General features: G+C 50.1%; 2 protein-coding genes across 2 annotated transcripts in view; both read right to left on the reverse strand.

Moving 5' to 3' along the window:
- Positions 1 to 293: 293 nt before the first annotated feature.
- SNRPA1 (small nuclear ribonucleoprotein polypeptide A') lies at positions 294 to 5,982 on the reverse strand. Its single transcript, XM_033070462.1, has 9 exons — positions 5,796 to 5,982; positions 4,984 to 5,131; positions 4,401 to 4,479; positions 3,997 to 4,043; positions 3,232 to 3,334; positions 2,616 to 2,695; positions 1,463 to 1,538; positions 1,003 to 1,096; positions 294 to 484 (listed from the first exon to the last, which is right to left on the reverse strand). Exons 1-9 carry the CDS (start codon positions 5,875 to 5,877, stop codon positions 426 to 428), a joined length of 768 nt encoding a protein of 255 aa, XP_032926353.1. The 5' UTR covers positions 5,878 to 5,982; the 3' UTR covers positions 294 to 425.
- Positions 5,983 to 9,108: 3,126 nt separating this feature from the next.
- Positions 9,109 to 22,696, reverse strand: part of PCSK6 (proprotein convertase subtilisin/kexin type 6) — a 33,666-nt gene continuing 20,078 nt past the window's right edge. Inside the window, exons 9-21 of the mRNA XM_033070982.1 lie at positions 22,418 to 22,518; positions 20,760 to 20,863; positions 20,179 to 20,296; positions 19,232 to 19,420; positions 18,851 to 18,987; positions 16,854 to 17,033; positions 16,171 to 16,273; positions 15,416 to 15,612; positions 14,890 to 14,977; positions 13,696 to 13,787; positions 12,313 to 12,442; positions 11,198 to 11,310; positions 9,109 to 10,758 (exon numbers count right to left, since the gene is read on the reverse strand). Of these exons, the coding sequence (XP_032926873.1) occupies positions 10,661 to 10,758; positions 11,198 to 11,310; positions 12,313 to 12,442; positions 13,696 to 13,787; positions 14,890 to 14,977; positions 15,416 to 15,612; positions 16,171 to 16,273; positions 16,854 to 17,033; positions 18,851 to 18,987; positions 19,232 to 19,420; positions 20,179 to 20,296; positions 20,760 to 20,863; positions 22,418 to 22,518 (1,650 nt within the window). The 3' untranslated portion in view covers positions 9,109 to 10,660. The remainder of the gene's footprint in view (positions 10,759 to 11,197; positions 11,311 to 12,312; positions 12,443 to 13,695; positions 13,788 to 14,889; positions 14,978 to 15,415; positions 15,613 to 16,170; positions 16,274 to 16,853; positions 17,034 to 18,850; positions 18,988 to 19,231; positions 19,421 to 20,178; positions 20,297 to 20,759; positions 20,864 to 22,417; positions 22,519 to 22,696) is intronic.

Below are 22,696 nucleotides of genomic sequence, written 5' to 3' on the forward strand. Positions count from 1 at the left end.
CCCGCTCCGCCAATCACCGCCCCGTCCGCCACCACCTCACATCCGGGCCCGCCCCGCTCCGCCAATCACCGCCCCGTCCGCCACTGCTTCACATCCGGGCCCGCCCCGCTCCGCCAATCACCGCCCCGTCCGCCGCCGCCCGGAAGCGCCGCGCGGGCGCCGGCAGTGTCCGGGATGACGTGTCGCTGCGCCGACCACTGAGAGAAGGGGGCGGGCGCACGGCAGCCAATCAGGGCGCGCAGCAGCCCCTCCCGCCCCGCCCCCGGCCGGGAAGCGGACGCGGCACCAGCGGGGAAAAAGGGACCGTTCGTTTATTGAACAACGAAATGCGCGAGGACGGGGGCGGTGGGGCCCCGCCGGGGCACCGGCACGGCCTGGGACAGGAAAGGGCTCCCGGGGAGGGCCGGAGCGCGGCACAGCCCGGGCTACGATCCGTTTGGCACTGTGTCCTCTTCCATTTCTTCTTCGCCGTCCTCCGATGGACCTGAAAGGACACGTCAAAGTTTTAGGGCAGCTGCTGCAGACGTTGCTGTTCTTTCCCCACCCCTCTGCAGAGGAGTAATAATGGGAAGGTTTAAAAACTCTACAGAAAGGAAAATCCAGGTATCCCCGATGTACAGAAAACTGGTGCTATGGCCAGCCTGCAGCTGAGATCCATCTCTGCAGAGCTGCCAGGCTCCCTGCTGCACCCCAGGCACTGATGCTAGCACAGGTCCAGAGAGACTCTGTAATTAATCTCATTTTGTTAAATGACTGGGATGAATTTTGGAGTCATCCAGTGCAGCAGAGCACATGTTTGGCACCTCTCTGTGCAGGGAGTGCAGGTGACAGCCCAGAGCTGCTCTCAAGGCCAGGCAGATAACACAGAGCCAGGCATGTGCTCCACAGGTGACAAACTCACACTTTTTCTACCCAGCTCCCTATAGAGATTACAAAAACATCGGGGAGCAAGGAAGAGAGGTGGATTCTGTTTAAAGAAGAGTAGCAGAAGTGGAGAGTGACCTGATTTCCGCTCCCTGCCGGGGATCTGTCCCGCCTGCAGCAATCCCTTCAGCCGCTCCACCTCAGCCAACGTCGAGGCGTTTGCTATGGCAGTCTGAGAAACAGAGAACTCAGTGAATCCTCACACACCCTCTGTCAGTCTGCTCAAATTAACACAAACCCCAGATTTCTACCAGTTAACTGACACTGAACACAAAAAGTTCTGTTTTTGTAGAAAAAGTATGAAAAGTACGAACATTCTACTAAATTCCAGTTCTAAAAAAAATCTACAAATGACAAATCATTACCTCCCCCCTCCCTTGGAAGAACTCTAAGCTCAGGTTAATGTTTCATTAAAGTTTTCAAAATACAGGTAGATCAGAAGAAAACTTACAGAAAAAGAACCTAAACCAGAGTCACTACACACTGATCTGAACAGCACAAAGGAAGTGTTTGTTCGCTTTTCTCCTGACATATTTACCTTAATTGCCTCCACGTCCCCTGGGGAGGGCCCTGTTTTCTTTTTGTCTGTTGGCAGACCAGCCCCTGGATTGAAGCTTCAAAAGGAAAACAAAGAGCTGTTACACTTCTTGAAGAGTAGCTGCTTCTCTTAACTTGAAATGCTTCCAAACTAGGTTTGAAAGCATTTCATTCCATCAAGTGTAGTATCTTATCTTTGTTAACAAACTGATACAGTGAAGAATTGCCTCCTTCAGAAACACCAGCACCTTGTCCTCACTGTCCCATCCCCCCCACCTTTTCATCTGCTCAGAGGCAGAACTTAACTTTATTAATCAGGCAGTTGAAAAAAGGTCTTCAATTTGGATGTTGTTGAACACTCAGCTGGTCTGTTGCCATTACAAAAGCAGGGTGGATAAATAAAGAGTGACTGAAAATGGATTTTCTGTTCTCATGTGTTGAATGTGTTATTACAACAGCCTAAAGTAAAGCCTGTACTAAACTGGAATTCATCTTAATGGTTAAAGAAAAAGGTTTGCTGCTGCTTTAAACCTGCTTATTCTAAAACTGTCACAGACCTGAATCCCATTCAGAAACTCAAGCTCAAATCCATCTACTCTAGCTTTAAATGCTAAATAAGTTCAAGACATTTTTCTGTTTAACCATGAATTTGGAAATGCTGTTGCCACACATGATCTGAATTCTTATTACCAAATAGGCTGATAGAAACATATGATGTACCACTTAACAATTAAACTTAATAAACATATACTGTAATAGCTAAAATAAAGATTTTAATTTGTATTTCATCTCCTAATTGCAGCAGACTGCAGTTTATTCCCTAGAAAAAAAAATTACCGATTATCTAGGAGAAAAACCCCACCAAACACAAATTAAACCTCTCTGCAGTTAAATAACAAAAATAAAATTAGGGTTTCCTGCTTGCTGACTTCAGTGAATCCACATTGAGCAAGTTATCTCTTTCAGAAATATTTCTGAGATGTATCCACCACCATCCAAAACTTGGGGTGCTTGGACAAGGCACTTCTGGTTCCCAAAGCTTTTGAGGCATCCTGCCAGCAGCTGGTATTTCAGTTTTCTGCCTGATACTGCACACAAAGAAAGTGGTGTTTCTGAAGGAGGATGCCAGTGTAAATTTGTTTGTTTTATCTTACGTTTTTGCTCTCCTGGCAATATCCTTTGCAAGCTGTGCACCCCGTTTGCCCTTGAACATTTTCTCTGCCTCCTGTCGCTCCTACAGCGATACCACACACACACACAAAGTTAATTTGAGAACATCACAGTTTGCAAAGCTTCTGTCCTGGCCAAGAAAGACATTTTGGCTCATCCTCATCAGTGAAATTGGTACATGGAAACCAGATGTAAGAACAAACAGATAAACACTGCCCAAACCCTCAAAGATGTATCAACCTCGTGCTCTTAAAATTAAGAGCTCATTCCCACACTCATTCCCCACCCAGAGCTGAGGGCTGTGGTGTTTGCTCATCTCTTTCTACAGAGGTGTCTCCTACCAACACCACAGGGACAGAAAAGAGTAACACTAAACAAAGGTAGTAAAACTTAATTAAACATAATTAAACAGATTATATCCTTAACAGAATGAAGCCATGAAAGAAAACAATGAGAGCACTGTAGAGCCACTTACAGAATTTTTAAAAAAATTACAACTATGGCAACAAGATCGCTGTTAGTGGTGAATTTTCAAGAATGCAAAAAAAAAAAACAATCAAAAAACCCCCCCAACCCAAAATCAAAAGCAAACAGACTTACTTTGAGTTTCACTTTTTGAAAATCCAGCACTCTGACCTGGGGAACTTTATGAATTAGATACAATCTGTAATGTTTCTTATTTGTTACAGGATTCCTTAGAACGCTGTGAAGTAAATAAAGGTTATAAAGAGGCTCTTAATACAAAATATTTTAAAATACACTTGTATTGAAATATATTAATATACTTGAAATGCATTCATGTACTTCCTGCTGTGACCATGAAATAAGCCTAGTGACAGTTCTTTGATATTATGGAAACTATATTAAAAACTTGCCCTTCAGCAATTCAGTAGATTTAACTGAAGGATGACATAAAGAACAACCTCAAAATAATCATAATACTCCCCAAAAAATAATTGAAACATCACTCTTCCTACCTGGACACTGATCAACTGAAAAATAACAGGACAAACTGTGTTTCTTTCAAATTCAATATTATTGAAAAGTCCTTGCATACACGTGTTTTAAGCTATTTCTTTTAATCAAGAGATTAAACCTTTTGGTTTTAGGTTTTTAAAGGTTAAGTTCACTTCAGCACTTGTGTATTGGTTTGTAGAGATGTTACAACTCATTATCCAAACAGTCTGTCAGTGATATAAAACCTCAGACATTACCAGATTTTATAAAGAGTAGAGGAAACATTGTTTATGAATTCAATTTTTAGACATAAAGGATCTGTCACAGCTCATAAAAAGCAAAAGGCCAGGCCAGCAGCAGAGTTCAAACACCAGAGGAAGAACAGCTTTTCTTTTTGGGGTTACATACCTCAGGTAAGTCAATGATTTAATAGTTGATAATGGATCCAGTTCACCCTGGGTAAAGGGAGCACAGCAAGAAATTTTAAGCCTCTTTAGCAAAAAAAAAAAACAAATACTTGAAAACAAAGTTCCCGAAGTCATATCTATTTTAGAGATTAATTAAATTACTGCAATTATTTTAATAGGATAACCACTAAGCTTTGTGACTGCTGTTCCACTGCACGATGCAAATCATGTTCATTAAAGCATGTACACCACTAACTACTGCCAAAACTGTAGGACATTACTCTAAAGAGAAAGAACCAACTATTACCAAAAGGATATGGCACAGCTCTCAGGAAAATGGTTAATTAGAGAGATGAAAACCACAAATTTTAAGCTTGTTTAGGTCTATCCTGCATCACATCTTACCAGTTCAGCAATGTTGTTGTTGGTAAGAATGAGCTCTGTGAGGCTGGGCAGAGCCTGTTCCAGGTTCTCACCAATCCGACTGAAGAACAACAAAAACAAAGGTTTAATTTAGGGCAGGAATTAGCAATGGTGGAAATACACAGAGAAACACAGTAACACACAGGATCTCTCTGAGAACAACCCAGTCTGACACTGGCAGAAGTTTGGGGAAGCATCCAAAACACTTTTCTAATAAAGCTGGCAACAATTCACTGCAAGAATATTAGATGCAATATGAGATTTAAATCCATTCACTTGCAGGTACCCCTTTTTTCGTGTCTTTATGGAGCTGATTATTAAAATCCAAAGATCTGACCACATGCCAAACTCTGCATCTCATCGTTCTGGCTGAGAAACAAACACTGACTTTTGCACTGAATGAGGAATGAAACTCAAAGAGGCTCCACACAGTGCTCAGTGCTGATTTTATCTCCTGAAACAAACTCTCTTGCACCCACCCAGCACAGAAAGACACACACACCTCTCTCCCAAGAGCATCTTCCTCTGCCCCAGGGTGCCATCAGGCCGAAACACAGCCCCTTACCAAATCCTGTTGTTATTCATCAGGAGCGTTTTCAGTCTCCGCAGCAGGGGGAATCCGTCCAGTTTGCGGATCTCATTGTCAGAGAAATCAATGGCATCAAACTGGTCCAGAGTGGCACCCAAGTTCTCAATAACAGGGATTTTATAGCCTGGAGAGAGAGTGCAGAGCAGGGATTAGATGGTGCCACAGCAGAGCAGACCAAAGCAAAATAGTGTGTGGGGGTAAATCTGGATGGACTGAGGATGCTGATAAATCTCAGACAAAACACCTCGGGATCGCCTCTCCCCCACAACATTGCCAGACCAAACTCTCTCCCTCAAACCCAACAGCCCTCATGGTTTTTTCCATCCTTCTTCCCCGCTTCAGGTCCCTGCCTGTACGTGTTCTCCGAGCCAAACTCACCTTTCTGGCACATCCCTCGTGCTGAGGCCACATCCCACCGCATCACCACAGCACATTCCTCCCACATTTCCCCCAATCTCCCCTTCTTGGTGGTTGGGACTAGATGATCTTTAGGCTCCCTTCCAACCTAAACCATTCCATCACCCTGTAACTCACTCCCTCACCAGCCACCGGAGCCTCTTCCACCGCCCTTCATCCCCCGCCCCGCGCCTTCCCCGTCCTGCTTCGGCGCCTTCCAGGCCCCATTCAAGATCCAACACGGACCCTCCAAGCCCATCGCAGCCTCTCCTCCGGGATGCATCACGGACCATCCCCAGGCCCCAGCACACACACACGCGGCCCTCAGCCCTCAGCCCTCAGCCTCCCGCCCGCTCCCAGCACAGCCGCTCTGCCCCGCGGGGCCCGCGCACCGCGCAGGTCGAGCTCCCGGTCGCGCACGGCGTTGGTGTACTGTGCCGCCTGCTCGATCAGCTCCGCCGTGAGCTTCACCATCGCGATACAGGGCGACAAACCGCGACAAACCGCGACAAACGGAGACACACGGAGACAGCCCAGGCCAGGCCCGCCAGGCCGCGCCGCGCCGCCGCACACACCGCGCCGAGCACGCGCAGGCCGCGCAGCCGAGCGCCGAGACAGCGAGCGGCACGGACCGCCCTGAGGGCCGGCACAGCCCTAAAGCCATCCCTCATTCCTTGTGATGCAGCCCCAACACCCATCGCTGCATTCATTCCGCTCCCCAGGGCCGGTACAGCTCTAGCACCCATCCCTCATTCCCCTCCGATACAGCCCCACAACACCCATCCCTCATTCCCCTCCTCCCCGGGCCAGCTCCCAGCCCCACGCCCGAGCCATGGGTCACGCACTCAGAAGGGACTTGGCTTTGCCGTCAGCAGTGCCCTAAAGCAGCCCAGATGCCACCAGAGGTTCCCTGGCACTTTCTGGTGTTTGCGGGCACAGATTTATCTGCAGAAATCCGGGCAGAACAGGAGCACACTGCATGCCATGGCTGGTGCTTCCCTATGGACAGAACCATGTTCAAGCACTTGCTGCTCCCCTCCTTCTGCAGAGCCAGAGCACCTTCCAGGGCTCAGCCTTTGCTCCTGGACATTGTGTTGCCCAAAAGCACCCTGCAGCATTCTCTGTCACCTCCATGAGCATTCCTGGTCTCAGAGGTGCTGTGATGGGCTGGGAACACCCCACAGGCTGCAGCATGACACACACATCGTTTATCTACGAGATAAAACGTAGATACATACATCCCCCTAATTGGCTTTGGGAATCTGGGCAACAGCAAGGAAGAGCTGGGAGTCGTGCTGGGAGAGCTGAGGTGGCTCTGGCTGCTGTGTCTGGCCAGGAATTCCCTCCCAGGTCCCTGGGTCTGAGGCTGGGACATTGCCTGGCTCCACTGGGAAGGGCTCAGCTGATGGGTGAACCGCAGTGCAGGTGACTGGACTGAAAGTGATGTGTAAAGGGACACCCCCAAACCCCCAAAACCTGCTGAATGTCACCAGGCCACTACTGCTGGGGAAATCCTTCCTGAGCCTTCAAGGCCCGCAGTGCAGAATGAGGAAGGATGATTTGTGTCTCCGCTGCTATCGAGGGAAGGATATTTTTTTGTGAGCCATGACATTTCTGTGAACCCAGACGATGTGATAACAGGATAAACACTGCAGCCACACTTGGCACAGCACAGGGATGGCTCATGCTTTTCTTTTGGGAGCTTCTCAGGGCATCACCCCGGGCATGACGCCTGGCTCAGTCCCCAGGACCGCAGCGTCAGAGCTGGCCCTGCCAGCTGGGCTCAGGCAGCTCCTGTGCTCCCTGCTGTGAAAATTCCCCCACCAAAGCTGTATGGGAAAGCACAGAGTCAGGTTTTTATAACAGCTGCATTTGTTTTATAACATAGGAGGGAGCAAGAACAAGAGGGAGCTGTCACAAGAAAAAAAAACCCAAGAATTAGCAGCACTGTTGTACGTGACTCAGGCATCACGCAGCGTTCAAGACAACAGAGACCTTAGTCATTTCAGGCAGTTCTTATAAGGAGACTCTTTCCAGCCTCCTGGAAAGCAGGTCCTGCCTCTGACAAGGCCAAATAAAACATGGACCTGTCTCCCTTAGCACAATACATCTGTTTGCCTCAGCTCTACAGCCACAATAGAATTGTAATTGCGAGCAGATGGATTCTGGGTCTCAGACGCTGCACACAAGCTCTCGACAGTCCTTTCTTTGCAGTGGAAACTCAAAGCAATGATTTTTAAGATCTGTGTTCCCCACCTGCCAACTGCACAATGGCAGATGGCCGTGGCTGCAACCCCAGGGCCAAATTGCAAACGAGGAGTCAGGCTGTGCTAAGATTTTCCAGAAAACAGCTATTATAGATTTGGCTTTGGTGCCAAGAGACAACAGAGAAATGAGCTTTAATAAATTGCCTAAATATGCATTTATCTTGAAGACACAGCCACTTTGATCCTCTGAGCATACCAGTCAGACTTTAATAGCTCCAAGCAAGTATTGCAACAGCTTGGAGAAATAATCTGAATTTTATTACTTTACAAGAATGATTTCTGAGGGAAACGCTGGAAGCTGATGTTGTTGCATGAATTCAATGTGCAGAATTTGTTTTTCTTTCCCTGGCAGGCTGGAAGGCAGCAGAAAGCAGGATAGAGCTGGGACTGTTGGGGACTGGTCATCTTAAATTGCATTGCCTTCCCTAGTGTGTATTTTAAGTTATGTGAAGATGTAAGAGTAAGCATTTTCCTTTCTTTGTAGCATTTCAGTACATCTAAATATACCAAGGAGCAGTATTTAGAGGCAGGCTGCTGTGAGCCAGGGAACTGGAAGGCTGGCACAGTACTCCTGATCCACAGCTCCTGTTTTTTCACTCACACAGCAGGAGAAATGAATTTTGGTATTTTCCAACCAAAGGGGCAGAAGCCAGGAGTGCCTCACCCCAGTTCTGACCTTTGGTTTGGCCTGAGATTGAAAGGGAAATCCTGCAGCAAGAGAAGGAATCACCATAAGTGATTAATTCACATTTAGCTTCTGATGAATGTGAAGACCAACAAAATGCAGGAGCCCACAGCTGCACATCTCTGAGAAAGCATCTTCCCTTGTGGGAGGGCTCCATTCTTTTCTTTTTTTCCCCACTTAAAAAGCTCAGTTCCAGATATCCAGGCACTACCCTGGGCACTTGGCCCACGGTTGTTGCAAAACCAACACGACAAACAAAGGGTTCCACAGCTCCCTGCGTTCCCCAACCACACCAGTGGCTCCTCTCCTCCTCAGACAGCCATCAGGGAACAGTGGCCCCGTGGTTCCCAGCTGCTGGGAACTGCAGTGGAGAACTGGGATGCTCCTTGTATGGGTGGGAAAGGGGAACAAGCCCTTCTGCCAGCTCATCCAGGGTCCCCCACACTGGAGAACACACCCACTCATGCTGCAGCACAGCCCCAAAGCCCAGGAGGATGGCCCTGCACGCACCAGGCCAGCCTGGCACAGGACAGATATTTGGGATTTCAGTTTCTCCTGGAGGGAAAAGACCTTTAAGACAACAACAGTGAGGTTTTTGCAGATGCAGCTCATCTGTTCCTGAGCATTTCTCCCACAGGTGCTCTGAGCTGAGCAGCAGCTTCAGCCAGGGGAGCTACTTTGTCCAGCAAAGCAAGAACGTGCAGAGACTCCAGTCAGAGCTGCATGAATTTGTAAAAAGCACAGATTCATTTGTCAGGGGAGATCAATAGTTTATTAACTTAAAGATCAGTTCACCAAAGCTCCATCTTTCCTTGGATTTGGTCCAGGCAGGTGAGGGCTGGAGACAGTGTGGCTTTCCCCTCCTCACCTGGCTGAGGTGAGCTCTTGTGGGCAAGCCCGGGCAGGGCAGGTGTTGTTGCAGCCGAAACCAAGCAGGGATTATCCCAGCTCCATGAGGAACTGGTGACAATTCATACTGGGAATTTCATTGGAGAAAGGTTCAACTCATTAAAACTATTAACAATGAAAATCAGAACATGCAGCGTAGGAAAGTGTTTACATACGTCTGGTGCAAAGAGTGGCTTTGCAGGGTCAGAGAGGAGGAGAAGGAATAAGACACAAAAAGATACCCACTCCCATATAAAAAATAGTCCACAGAGAAAAAAAAAAGGATTGTATAAGTTATTTTTTAAAAATCTGTAAAACAACATAGCCAAGGATATTTTAAACACAATTATATAAACACCACATGACTTACTATTAAGAGAGAGTGTGAAAAGGTTTGTTTCGGGGAAGGGTTTTGTAGAATTAAGTTTCCTGGCTGGATCCCTGGAATGTCTCATTTGGGAAATAGATGCCCAAGAAAAATCACTGCCATGAACAGGAGGATTTTGTGAGAGAGAGAGGGGTGTACCCAGCAAAACAGGGGGAGGATCATAACGCAAAATGCCAAGGAAGATTAATTGGGCCAACATCTCATTTAGAGGAAGGATTTAGCTTGTTCCAGAACTGACTTAATCAGCAATGTACAAGCAGTTCCAGGAAGGAAACACATTTCGTGGTAAGGCTGGTCTGTGTGGACAACCCTCTCCCACCCCCCAAAACCCTACGACTCCTTGTAGGCACACGGGTTTTGCCTGGCTGCAGTTACCTGCAGGGCAACGCCCTGCTGGGCTGACACACCTGCAGAGCCTCGTGGGGCAGCTCTGGCTTTGGTCCTCAAACCTCCAGTTATTGCCACGGGCAGAGGGAAGCAGTGACCGACCGAATCCGAACAGGAGTGCCGGAGTGGGCTGTGGGCCCCGCTCCGCAGCCGCCTGGTTCATCGTTTTCATTTTACCTATGTACAGAGCACGGCGCTGGCAATGCAGGTTTGGATCAGCTGGCACCTGGCACACGAGGGTACCAAAAATGAGCCAGAATCGGCTCTTTCCTCGCAGCTGTGTGAAGTCCTGCCCCCCTCGTGGAGAGGGCTCCCTCATCAGTAGGATTTCTGCGAAGAACCAAGCGTGTGTACATGGATCATGCATTGGTCCCTGCTCACCAGGAGTGTTTGAGAGTGTTAATATCACCACTTGTCTGCTGCTTCCAGGCCTTGATCACTCAGGGTACGCTCCAATCTCTGCTTAACATATTGCTATAGAAACGCGCCGACAGTGATATTAAAGCTATCAAACTTAGAGCGAATGCTTGACAGCACCATGTAAACTCTCCCAAAGCTGAAAAAATAAACTTTTGTCCTAAACATTTGGCAAAACTGGGCTGGCAGTCAGTGGAAGTCCTGGATGGATGCAGCCGCTGAACTTTACCCAGCCATAAGACACGTCTGACAGCAGAACTGCACAAACAGCTTCTTTTCACAGAGCTTGTTTGATTTCACCATCTCACAGAAAGTCTTGTCAGCTGGGAGGCCGGGGTGAGGAACAAGAGAAAATGAGAGCAGATTAACATTTTAAATAAACAAACATTGCACGTAACAGGCACAGCAACTGTGCCAGTGTTGAGGGAGACAGAATTGAAAAGGAGTCGCTTTTTAAGGGCATCTTTCACATGGTTTTAATGGGAGAATAAAGGAGCTTTGCAGTGAGTGGGAGAATTAGCCCCAAGACTAAACTATAACGAAATACAAATGCTTGGATGTGTTTGAGCAACAGGCAGATATCCAGAAGCAATATCAGGTGAGCCACCTGCCCCCCACAGCCCGAGCCCAGCCTGCTGCAGCCATGCCCCAGCAAGCCCAGGAGATCCGGCACTTTTAGCTTTAAATGGTGAAGGGAATCCCCCAAACCTCTAATTTTTGCTACCAGGAGAGCACATCTGTGCCAGCAGTTCTGCCACTTACCATTGGTACAGGTTTCATTTGTCACACAGGAGCCACCGAGGAGGCTGTAACCTTCCTTACATCTGAGGCAGTTCCCACTGGAGCCCTCACAGGCTGAGCAGTGCTCATCACACCTGGGGACAGAGACCTTGCTGTGGTCTGAGCCAGCACCAACACCCTGGTCAGGCCACCCTAAGTGGGCTGTCAGCCAAAAAACATCTGCTGGCACTGTGACAGCCAGACCAAACCAGAGGATGTGGAAAGTAGCAAACTGGAAGCTTGAAATGTTATTGAAGCCCTGGGGTTTGGTGAGGCCAGCTCGACATCCAGTGACAGCTAGTGACATCCCACAAACTCTTGCCTTCTGGGAAGAGTCAGTGGGACATGCACCTCACCTCCCAGCCATCCCAGTTAGAAAAAGAGCTGCAAAGGGAACCTGTGCTGCTCCCATCCATTTGCTCAGAGCAAAGAGCCCAGCACTGTGCTTCCTGCCTGGGAACAGGGGCTTGTGGAGACTGTCCCTGAAATCCCTGGGAAGGGGCACTGCTCCCTTGTTCCTCCCTGCTGAAGAAACAGTGCAGGTGAGTGAAACCCCAGCAGGCAGGGATGGCATTGTGTGTTCCCAAGCCATCTTTAATCCTTGCCTTTCGTGTTTGCTTTCATGAGGCTGAATCCACTCCCACTCCCCACTTAAAGCACAGAACTCCGGAGAGAGTGGGAGCAAATTGTTGCCTCCCGGCACCTCCCTGGCTCCGCACACAGCCCCGTGCTGGGCCAACGAGTGGGGAACACTCCTCCAACATGGCCATGGGGCGAACAGAGCAGGTTTAATTGAAAGCTGGAGTATTTACCTAAACATTGCTGTTCCTCCCACACCTCCTCCAGAGAGCCTGGGGCTGAGGCTGAGCCCTTCCACCATAGCCCTAAGACACCTTGGCTGGCTCTGGCGGGGGAGTGTGCGGCTGCACTGCTCTGAAATCCACAGGGCAGGGGCGTGTGGGGTCCAGCCCCGCAGCTGCCCTGGCTCCCTCACGCCTATTTGAATTTCCATCAAGCTGTGAGCTGTTCCCAGCATTATCCTGTCATGGCTGGCAGTGCTCCCCACCAGCCCTGGCTGTGCTCTGGTGGTTCTGTACCTCTTGCAGACTTTGTTGGGCAGCCCGTGGCTGTCGGCGGGGTAGAAACCCTCACGGCAGGCAGGGACACAGCGCCAGTGGGGTGCAGGGCTCTCGGGGGTGCAGGGGGTGCAGTCCTCCTCACCTGGCCCTGTGAGGACAGGGAAAATGGCAAAATGACACCTGGGTGGTTTTGGAGACAGTGCAAGCATGGCCACAGCCCCACATGTGATGGGGGCACCAGCTTGGCTTTGTCTCACTCATGAACGAGATGCTTGTTGTGCCATGCATGTGCTTGGCTCCCACCCCAAAAAACTCAGCTTCTATCCCAAAAAACCCAGCCAGGACCCAGTGTCCGTCCCTTTGCAGAGCCCAGAGTTGGCTACCAGGTCTCAGTGAGGGAAAGCACATAAAAATCCCCTCTGGGCCATGAGTCACGACTCCCAAGCATGCATCCGTTTGGATTTCCCCAGGGTGGAAAAGAAGATGCTGAGCTGTGCCAAGGAGCTGCTGGAGGAGGAAAGTGTTCCAGAGGGGAGCTGGGAAAGCAGAGAGCCCCACTCTGGTGCCCATGTGTTGTGGCTGGACAGCAAAGCTCAGTGATGAAGGTGGTATCATTAAAGGGCTTCCACGCACCAAGCTTGAGGAATGGTTATGCAGGAAAAGGAGACGAGAAAAGGCTGGAAAAATAATTGTGGTGGAGTACGTTCACACTGACTGGAATAAAAATTAGAAGGGATATAATTTTTTTCAGGGATTAAGAGCCCATTCCTTTCCAGGCTTGCCAACAAGATCAATAAATATTTTGGATTTAGACTAAGGCAATTGCCCATGTATGATAGAAGAGGTTCATGCCACTGAACATGGATTGTCTGGAGATCGTATTATCATCAGATCTATGATGATTTCAAGGGCAGACACAAACATTAACAATGGAAAATAATTGGACTTGCAGGAAGCAAGAAAGGCAGGATTTAAAGGGAATGCTGAGCAACTTGAGGCAGCTGGGGGAAGCCAGGAGTGGCCAGGCCAGCACCGTGGGGTGGCTGGGATAACATGGGATAACACAGGATAACACACCTCAGCTGCCTGACATTTTTATCTGCTGCAAAGCCACCTTCCATCACTCCGAGAGGGTTTTACAGCCTCCCCCACAACCTTATTAAACTAAAGCACCTGGCTTCAGGGAGATCGAGAAATAAAAAATGGCTCTAATAAAAATGTAAAAACTCCCCTAAAAACCTTTCCAGCAGGAACATATACCTCACAGGACGTGCTGGAGACTTGGGATTGCTTTCCCCCCAGCACACTCTGCCTTGGCTCAGGGTGGGTACAGTGGGGATTGGCCTCTGATGCACGAGGGGTTTGGGGTTTTGCAGGGATGCTGTGGGGCCAAGGACGTACCTGTGCTGGCGGGGCAGGTCTCGCACCGCCGGGGCTCCCGGCTGAGGTACATGGCAGGCTGGCACTCTGGCACACAGCTCTCCCCTGCCAGGCTGCAGGGAAAGCAGAGAAACATTTGCACCCAAAGCTACAGGATATGGGGACTCAACACAGCCCATTCCCATCTCCTCATCCCCCAGTGTCCTACAGCATCCTCAGCCTGCAGCGCAGGAGGTGTTGGAAAGCCAGCCAGCATTTTAGGAGAAATTAAATCCTGCCTGGACCAAAGGGACAGCTGTGGTTCCTTAATTAAGTATCCAGGAGGAAATAAAATTATTTTTTTCCCATGGGCAGCCAGCCAGGCTCTCCTGAAGACCTTTTGCACCACTGAGGCTCCCCAGAATAAAAGGAAATTGGTTCAGCACCGTGGCTGGGCCGTGCTGCTTTCCCGTGGCAGGGATGATTTGAAGTCCCGGCTTTAAAGGATATTGGACAATAAAAAACAAGCACCGTGCGGATTATGTCTGACAAGTGCCTCCACTTGTGCTTTTCTGAGGGAGTAGATAATCTTTTGGCAGCGGGAATTTCTTTGTCTGAGCGAGCCCTGCTGCTACACCGTGGCTCTGACTCAGTGCCTGAACACTGCAGACTGCTCTGGGATTGTGCTTCCATTGGGGAAGCAATTGGGGATGGAAAACAGCTTCTTCCTGGTGCTGACACTGGGCTCTGTGTCCCACAGATGCCATGGGGACAGTGGCACCCAGTTGTCCTCACAGGGTCAGGGCTGCCCTGCCTGCACCTGCAGTGCTGGAAAATCACTGTCCTGTACTAGCCCCACTCAACAGGTACATCAAATAAAATGTTCAGCATGGATGAAATCTGAGGGAAGGGTTTCTGCCTTTGCAGTGGGGATTCTCAGCCTGATGGAGCAGCTCAGGCTGGTACCAGCCCTACACAGCACTTACCCACTACCCTGGAAATAGCTGGGGAAAATGAAATTAGATTTAAATCATGTTTTTCAGCTAAGAAAGAGACGCTAATCACCACCTTTAAATTCCCAGACCTCTAGCACACTGCACCACAGCTGCAGCACCATGGAAGCAGGATCTCTGGTCTTGAACTTAATTCACTCCCTAATTTCCCATAGGTTTTCCCAAATTTAAACCGCAGGTATGAGTGCTGTAGGTACAAACTCCTCCCGTGCTGGTGTTTTACCTGAATCCCTCTTTGCATGCAGTACATTTGTCTGCTTCACCGACACATTTTTTACAGCTTTGATGACATTTCAGACAGCGTTTCTGACCTTTCAAAAAACAAAGCAAAGCAGGGAGAATAAAATCGGGATGGTGATTTGCAAGCAGCAGTCGGAGCTGCAAAGCCCCACTGCACCCCAGCACCAGGTCCCCAGGGTGGAAAGGCACATCCCTCCCCAACAGATCACTGCTATTGCAGGTGACCTTATCTGTCACCACTTGCTAAAAAGAAATATGCTTTGCAAGCAGCCAGGATCATTAATTACAGCCTTCTAATTAAGAGCTTTGAGTTGAGCACCTCTGCTTTGCACCACCCTCTGAACACCCAGAGGTTTTTCCCTCCTCCCTTCACCGAGCAAAGTGTGTCAAGAGGGAAATTCAAAGCCAATGCTCACGAATCAAGGTGTGTTCTCCACCCATAGCACTTAAAATAGAAGCAAGCCCTGCACACCCTCATGCCGCAACTTGCAGGTGATAAACATCCTTACGTTCCTCGGCGTAGAAGCCGGGCGGACAGAGCAGCACGCAGGTGCCCATCTCGGGGTGGTGGTAGAGGTTCCTCTTGCAGGCTGTGCACTGGCTCGGGCCCCTGCCCACGCAGCGCTCGCAGCCCTTGTGGCACCGCCGGCACCTCCGGGCGCCGTCGTCACCGAAAAACCCAGCGGGGCACGAGCTCACGCACATCCTGGGGAGGGAAACGGTGCCCGGGCTTTGGTGCCAGCACTGGTCACCTCCTGCCTCAGGCACCCCCCACTGTCACCTCATCCACAGTGTCCCCCGGCCTTGGCAGCAATTTGAGCTCCTTCACTTCTTACTGGTGTGATTTACAGTGTCTTGAAAATCCCAACTCTAATACAGAGACAGGGACTCTCTCATCCCAGCTGTAGTTATTTTCCCTGTGCCATCCCAAGGGACTGAGGAGTGCAATCCCCAGTTCCTGAAATGATTTGGCAGCTCAGCTGTCTGTCCCTTGGGTGTGGGTGACCTCAGTCAGTGAAGCCAAAGCTTCTTCCCCAGCATGATTATGTGGCCAAGATCCTCCAGGACTCTCCCCAGCTCTGTCCTCCACCCCTCTGTACCCTAATTCAGGACAGGGATCCTCACACCTCCTCCTCCACCCATTTAATTTCTCATACATTTCTTTCTCTGTGCAAACATCTATCATCCACACTAAGCTGTGAGACCTGAGGAAAGGTGCTGCTGTCACCTGGGGGCCCCATGGGGACACCCCACCACCCCTCACCTGCCAGTTTTCACACTGCCCAGGCTGTAGTGGATGCAGTTCAAGCACTGGTCAGCGTTGGGGCCATCGCAGCCCTGGTCACCACACTCAGGGTGGCACGGACCTGAGGAGGGAGAGACCAGCACAGTGTGAGAGAAGCTGAGCACCCTCCAGGCACCACTGCCAGGATGCCCTGAGCACACCCTCCCTGGACCAGTGGACACCTGGACCCTTCCCCTAATCTTATTCTATATCCTACATCTATTATATTTTTAATTTTATCCTATCTATCCTATGGAGCTGCATGGCTTTGGGTGCTTGTCTTTCCTGCAGCTCATCCTTCCCAGAACAAATCCCACCCAGCCATCCTCTGGCAGAACACTGGTGCAGCAGCAGCTTTGAAAGAGGGACCTGCTCCTCAGGGAGCAGCAGGGACACTCACCCCTGCCCATGCTGGAGGAGGGAAGATTGGCAGAGGAGCTTTTTTTACCCCTCAGACAGCTGCACCACCAATTTGTGGCTGGGACGGGGCATTTTCCTACCTTCTAATTTCACCATCCTGCTGCCCCATGCTGGCCACAGGCACTGCTCCTCCCAGCCCGCCTCAGCCCCAGGCAGGATCAGGCTCCCCCAGTTTTTATCAGGGTTTTCATTTTCCTGGGTGCTCTGTGGGGGAACAACGTAGCAGCTCAGGCGGCGCTTACCCGCGTACTCCTCCTCCTCCTCCGCCACCTCCACCTGGCTCTGCAGGAAGGCGGCTCTCGATGGCTCCATCTCTGATGTTGGCACCTCCAGTGACCTCCCTCGGGACTGGGGCCCACTCAGGGCAGTGTAGGGGTGCTCTCCTGTCCCGTAGAAGATGAGGCTCCACTCCTTCAGCTTCCCTATGGGGCAGAAACAACATCACCCATCCCGCTCTCTGAATCGCCCATCTCTGGGGGACCCATCTCTGGGGGAAGCAGGAGGATGGGCTGGACCATCAGGGTGTCACTGCTGGCACAGCATTTCTGAACACCCAGAAATGTTCACAAGCTTCTGAGCTTCCAGCCCACACAAATGCAGCTGTTTAAGGCACTTACAAGGGATTTTTAATTCCATAACTCATCTGAAGAACCGCAGCATCACCACAGTCTCTGAGTCCAACACTGGAGAGAACCAGTAATTTTAAAAGCTCCACAATAGAGGATTATTTCTGTCTGACAAAAGCCACCCGGCACACACTGGATTATTTCTTGCTGCTGTTGCTCCAGCCATCTCTTTCCCTGACATAACAGAGGTCTGAGCTTGGCATCCCCCAAAACACTGTAGTGCACCTGGTGAGACCCCCCCAAGGCCTCACACCCACACCAAGACCCTCCACGAGCCGCATGGCTTTGGGGAGAGAGTCCAAAAATGCTGCTGCTCCTTTCCAAGGCTGTTTTTCTTCCAATTCCCCATCAATGCGAGTCACTTCATGCCCACAGTGTGCTCGGCTTTAACTCCTAATCCCTGTGTTTCCAGGAAGGGCTTAAAATTTGCAATACCCAAATCCCTTGGCTCTCCCAAAGGCATGAGAGGACACACCTGCTGCACTGAGCAGTGCTGCTGTGAGGGGTCAAGCTCCAGCAGCATCAGCTGGGTAAGTGCCTTTGCCAAAAGAATTGTATTTGCTTTAAATCTAAAATATCCTGCGTGAGGAAAGCCCAGGCTGCACAGGGCTGATGTGGGGTGCAGCAGTACCAGTGACATGACACTCATAGTATTTAATTGATATTAAATTAACATTTAATACGCATTTCTGCTATGAGCTGAGAGCATCTTGTCTCTTTTTCCTCTTGCTGTGCCCCCTCTGCTTCAAAACCAGTGCAGACTTTTCGAGGGGATGACTTAATGCACTCTTTTTCATTGTGTTTTGCCAAGCCCTGATGCCCGTGAGGGGCTCAGAAACACCCACCACAAACTGTAAATACCGGGGCAAAAGCAGCTCTGTGGGCGCTTTGCTGCTGCTCTCCGAGTTCAAAAGATTTGGGGTGAAGGCAGCAAACAGAAACTTTCTGTGCAGCGCAGCTCCCGCCAGAAAGTAGCGTGGGAGAAATCTTTAATATACTCCTGGCTTCCTATCAATGAGTGCGTGGATTGAACACCCCCACAACACACGGCAGCCCCAGGCAGGATGCCCCCAGCCAGCCGGGGGGGCCGGATCCTGCCCACACAGCTCCTGTGCTGGGAAGGGCTCGGGGAGCAGGGGGGGACACAGCAGGGTTGGGGACACGCAGGGGGCTGTGCTGAGCCCAGCCACCCCCACCAGCGCGGTGGCAGTCCGGGGAGGATGTCCATCCGTCTGCAGCCCGAGGGGCATCGTCCCCTTGCGCTGTTGCACAACCAGCCCACATGCCAGATGTCCCAGCAGTGAAGCAAAACAAACAAACAACAATTACAGCTCTTGGGTTTCCTCGTTTTGACTCATTACAGTTTAATTTTGGAAACCTGGCTCTCGGGTGCAGCCAGTTTACTGCTGCTGCTGCAAGAAAACCAGCTTCCAGCTCAGCCAGACCAGCAGCCTCCTGCACTCAGAGCTGACATTTCATTCCCATTTTTAAAAATCTGGGCAATACAGTTTTGCTGGAGACCATAAAACTCACAGTAAAATTTACAGCCAAGCAAAGCAGCCTACAGAGGGTTTTGGGAGCGAGAGGGACTGGTGGGCACTGGGGATCCTTACCTTGCACGGCGGGGTTGCGCACTTGGGACGGCGTGTCGTGGATCTCCAGGGTCCACTCCCCCGCCGCCCGCTCCCCCCAGCAGTGCACAGTCATGAACTCCCAGCCCTTGAAGCCTTCGTTGGAGTGGTCAAACACCCTGCAACAATGATGCCATGCACCAAGAAATGTGACCTTGAATGTTGTATTTTATCAGAAAAGGTAGATAGGTAATTGAGGATTTTAGGGATCCCTGCACGCACACACCCTTGCACAAACCTCTCCTGCAGCTGAAACCTCTGTGTGCTTCCCACCCTCCCCCAAAAACCAGAGGAGACCTACAGCAACCCCCCAAAGGAGGATCCTGCCCAGCCCAGCCACGCCCTGGCTCTGGCTGCTCTCACCTCCTGGCGAGGAGCTGTGACCGTGTCCCGGCTGGAGAGATGAGGCTGATCTGGAGGTCGCCGCGGCGCGGGTGGGCGATGCTGAGCCGCACCACGACGTGCTCCAGGTACAGCACGTGCTGGTCCCGCTGCTCGGCGCAGGCGCTGCTCAGGGTGCTGGCACGCAGCACGTGGTCAGCTCGGATGTACCTGCCAGGGACACGATGGGGACACAGCTGCCTGGGCTCCCTGCTAGATTTGAACCTGGCCTCCTGCTGCTTCACACCAAAAATTATCTTATCTGCCACTGCAGCTCCCAGTGTCCTAGCGCTGGGAATTTGCTGAATTGCTGGATGGTAACGAGATGAGTTTGAAGTGCTCCGAAGATCTATGCCTTATGGGCTGCAAGGGCGCTGCTTTATTATAATTACGAGTGCAGCGCTCCTCTTTGGGCTGTAATTAGTGTCTGTATCAGATAAATAGCTTCATGAACACACTTGGCTCTGCACTCATTCCTGTTTTGCATATGCAAGTCCCTAAAAGACTTCTCTGATTAACAACTCTCTTGCTCTACAGCCAGGCATTGGTAAATGAGGAGTGTCCACTTGGTCAGATCCCTGATCCCACTCTTCACCTAGGAGGGACTGACAGACCAAGGATGAGATGTGAACCTGAAGCCAAATTCAAAGAGAACCAAGACACTGGAAATGTGGTAATCTTTGCAACAAATCATCGATTTTTGGTGTCTTCCATCATGACAGAGTGTTTGGTGTAAGGGCAGAGAGACCAACACTGCTCACGTAGGACCCAGCAGGCAAGGTCTGGGTTTGGTCTCTCACTGTCTGCCCTCTTGTCTGGGAAGAGAAATCTTGCAAAAGGTTAAAAAAAATCACTCACTGAAAAAGCTGGCCCTGGATAGCTCTAAAGGGACCTGCACTTCACTGAGCCATAGACCCCACAACACTCACTTGGGCACCCTGTCCAGGCTTCCCACGCAGACGTGCTGGGGAGGAACCATCTTCCACTTCTTGGCTTCCACCACAATAGCGTCAGCATCCACCAGCCCAAAGCCATATAGATGGCTAACTGGAAAGAGAGAAGACTCAGAAACCCTCAGCCTTCCCAGCAGGGATCAGGAGCTCCTCAGTGCTTGGTGGAGCATCATCCAACCATCGGGGAAGGTGTGGAGTTGAGGTGTTGGGGTATGAGGTGTTTCAGCACATGCAGCTTATCACCCTGGTTACCAAGTTACATCCCAAATCCACACTGGCACCATGGAAAACCCATTGCTGGGAACAGCCCAAGGAAAGTAGGAAGAAACTCTGCAGCTCAAGAGAGTCCCCACCAAACAAGTTTTCCATGAGTTCCAATCATCTCACCTCATTAATTACTGCCCTCTCCTCCCTCCACTTAACACCCTGAAAGTAGGAACCCCCAATGAACCTGACAGTGGCCACCCATAGTGAATTGTTCCCATAAGTGAAGCTCTGGAGATCTTTATTTTCCCTTGGTTGGGTGTTCTTGCCCTGCCATCCCCATGGACTCTCACCTTTATGCCCTGCTCCGTTGGTTTTCCAGTCGGGCGCTCGCAGGTGCCCTGGCCGTGAGGTTTTGACCAGCAGGTGCTGGACATCTCTCCAGGTGAGCAGGGGGCTGCAAGGACACGTGGCTCATGGGGTGCTCTGCTGCTCCCAGTCCTCCCAGCAGCAGCAGGTACCCCACTGAGTTCAAACAAACAAACAAACAAACAAACAAAAACCACACCAGCCCCCCCTCCTTCCTGCTCAAATAAAAGCAAGAATTGATGGTTTAAATGCTGACATCCTGCCACCACTTGAGGTGCCCCAGCAGGGTGGTGTGCCCCAGGAAGGGATGCCACATGTCCATGGGAATTGCAGGATTTACTCCTGGATAAGGCCATTTAGCTCTCGGGCTCTAGGGTAGAAATGAAGCAAATCAGGAAGATTTTCCCCTTTTTTGTAGGAGATAGGGAGCAAAGCACATCCTGAGGCAGGATAGTGGGCTCAGCAGCTGGCTGATAACACAATGCTGAGCAAACCTTCCCTTTATAGGAATAACAGCAAAAAAATTGCTGGAAATAAAACATGTGCTGTACATTAAACAGAAAAATTAAACCCAAATCACCTCTACCTCCCCAGACTGGGTTTGTGTGTTCAGAGTGCTGGACACTGAGTGCTCTGTGCTCTGAGCCCCTCACGACCCCAGCTCAGGGGTATTGCTGGAGAATTTTCCCTGCTTTACTTACAGCCAGTTGTTCAGCATCTCGAGCTGGGATTTATATTGCTCTCAAGCAACATTTAAAGAAAGAAATTCAATTTATTCTTTCTTGTCATAATGGAATGCCTGAGCACCAAGCTCTGGTAGTTAATGTTGTGGTTTATGCCTCAGCTAAACAATTCAAAAATTACATCTAAAGCTTTTAATATATTTGTAATGAAAACGGCATCTCAGGAAATGCTCTCACCCGACCTGGGTGTTGGGATTAAACCAGAGGAGGAGGAATGGAGCCACAATCACCATCCCTGGATGAGAGTGCAGCGCTGCCCTGAGGCTTATTCTTATTCCCAGCCTTAATTTTATTTCCACTCCATAAAAATAATAATAACCTCATGAGAAGACACTCCATGAAGCAACACAGGGATGCCCAAGGGCTGTTCCTGGGCTGGGGGACCGTGATGGAACCAGGATGGCACCAGGATGGGGACAAGAGGAAAAGAATCCATTTGAACCAGGGGTGTGTTGCTGACTACCAAGGTCTGTGAGTTTTTGACATTATGAAATAGTAGTCCTTTTCCCCCAGAAATGCAACACTTGCTGGAAACCATCACTTCTGCTGACATTTCCCAATGTCTGTGATGTTTTCTGACTTGCTTTTTCCCCAGGAAGTATTTATAAAAACTGCAGTTGGACTTGGCTGTCAGCGGTTTCAATGCACCTACTGAAAAGCCTGAGTGATGTGACCAGCCCCAAACTTTTCAACAGATGGCAACAAGTGAAGAATTAGATCAATAAAACACCTGCAGGAAGATCAGATTCAAAACAACAACACTGCCAGAAACGAGCGATTTAAAATAACTTTGTGTCATTTTGGTCGCTCCAGAGGAAACAAAATCACCGTGTTTCTTTCAGGTTTGGCTCACCAGGTGCTAAATGTGGGGACATTTCTCCTGAGGAGGTGACACTTACTTTGCCTCCAGAGCCAGGGCGATGATACCCGCGACCATGGGGGCGGACACGGAGGTGCCGGTGTGGCCGTCGGTGCAGCGGTGCCTGAGATCCGTGGTGACCTGTGGAGAGAGGAGCTGCAGCCCCCAAAACGCTCCCAGCATGGGCACCACCCCGTCCAGCACCCCAGATTTGCTGCCAGAGAGGAGATGAGCCTGTGGTGCCCAACCCCTGCCATGACTCCAATGCCATCAGGGGGCACAGAGCCCCAAAAATGCCTCAAAAATACATCTGGTGCAT

The sequence above is a fragment of the Catharus ustulatus genome, chromosome 12 (assembly GCF_009819885.2).
Source record: "Catharus ustulatus isolate bCatUst1 chromosome 12, bCatUst1.pri.v2, whole genome shotgun sequence".
NCBI classification, from domain to species: Eukaryota; Metazoa; Chordata; class Aves; order Passeriformes; family Turdidae; genus Catharus; species Catharus ustulatus.